Here is a 1,549-nt window from a genome sequence, read left to right as displayed (position 1 = left end):
GGCGGCGGCGGCGGCGGCGGCGGCGGCGGTCGGTGCTGCGGGGCGGCGGCTCGGCGGCGGCTCGGCGGCGGCTCGGCGGGAGCGAGGGCGGGAGCGGCCGAGACCATGGTGAGGGCAGCGACCGGCCGGGCGGCGGCGAGTGGCGCTACCTGTTGACGCTGCGCGGTGCCGCCTCGCCCGCCGTGGCGCCGGCGTGGAGCGCGGGGAGAGGGCCCTGCGGCCGGCCTGCGTCCCGGGCGGGTGGGCGCTCCCCGTGTCCCCCGGCGCGGTGCCTCAGACCTGCGTCCCTCCACCAAGCCGCTAAAATTACGGGTTGGCCGCGGGATCTAAAAATAGCGGCGGCGGAGACTTGTCAGCTAGTTGTTGGGATGCTGACGTCGGGGCTCCGGGAGCAGGTGCCCTGCTGGAAGGAGACCCGGTGTCCGGCTGGGAGGGACCCCCGTCCGGCGCTCCCTCGTTCTCCGGGGCGCGGACCCCAAGCCGATGCTCCCTCGGCCCCCGGGACGCGGACCACCGGCCGGGCCCCTTCGTCCCCGAGACGCGGACCCCCGACATGTGTCCCCTCCCTTCCCGGGATGCGGACCCCGGCCGGTGACCCCTCCGCCCCTGGGACGCGGACCCGCGTCAGCTGCGGGAGGTGGACGTGCCCAATCCGGGGCGGAATCGCCCGCTGGCTTCTCGAGTGCGAGCTGACCCGGGCGGAGCGCCGGGCAACTTGGTGGCTGCTGTCCGGAAGATGACCGCGGCACACCTGGCAGAGTCGTGACGTCTGTTGTTCTTAAAACCGTGATTTCACGCCTGCCTCCTTAAAAAGCAAATCAGACAGTAAACAGGATGGATTGGACACAGGCTGAAGTTGCCTATGAAGAGTCAATTCGGGCTTTTGCGGTTTGGTGGCTTTGGATTGGTAACTAGTTCTTATTTCCTGATTCGGCCCTGGAGGCACGGTGATTGAGATTTTAGATTCCTGCGCCTGTTGAAAGGTTTTTACATTTTATTCCGGGACAGATAGAGCTGAAACAATTTCTGTACTTGAGGAAGAAGTGGGAATGTGTTGTTATGTAAGCCAAATTCAGAAATCAAAAAATTCTACAAAAATCTTTTTATCGTATATCAGTGTGATCAGAAATTATTAAAACATACAAGGCATCCTGTAGAAACCTAGAGCTTCCAAGTCCCCTCTGTTAAACTTAAATCACTGTCTCCTGCTAAAGTGCTAAATGTGAAAAACATAGGAATTTGTTCTTAAACTTTTTTCCTGCTTCTAATACGTGCCAAGACCTGTATTTTTTTTTTTTTTTTTATGTCGTTCCGGGAAATAAACATTAAATCACCTGAGGCGTGCAGTTGGGGGGGACTATGTGCAGTTGATTTTTTTTTAGCTTAAAAATTTTAAGAAAAACATTATAAAGGGGATATGCCATTTCATTGCTTATCCTCTGCTTCGAAAATGTAGACCCTTGAACAGCTTGCCCGTCTTGTAAACCATTTTTTTTTTTTTTAAAAGGGAAACCATAATAGACTTAAATGGTAAAATTAAACAGTCCAA

At 56.0% G+C, this 1,549-nt stretch overlaps 1 protein-coding gene across 2 annotated transcripts in view; it reads left to right on the top strand.

The window, feature by feature from the left end:
* LOC125929746 (histone H2A.V) overlaps positions 1-1,549 on the top strand; it is a 9,867-nt gene continuing 8,318 nt past the window's right edge. Inside the window, exon 1 of one of the 2 annotated variants that reach the window (XM_049641184.1) lies at positions 1-108. In XM_049641184.1, coding sequence (XP_049497141.1) covers positions 106-108 — 3 coding nt within the window. In that variant the 5' untranslated portion in view covers positions 1-105. The remainder of the gene's footprint in view (positions 109-1,549) is intronic. The other variant, XM_049641185.1, reaches the window with a different exon arrangement.

Source organism: Panthera uncia, chromosome A2, assembly GCF_023721935.1.
Source record: "Panthera uncia isolate 11264 chromosome A2, Puncia_PCG_1.0, whole genome shotgun sequence".
In the NCBI taxonomy this organism is placed as follows: Eukaryota; Metazoa; Chordata; class Mammalia; order Carnivora; family Felidae; genus Panthera; species Panthera uncia.
This window is presented reverse-complemented; position numbering and strand designations above follow the sequence as displayed.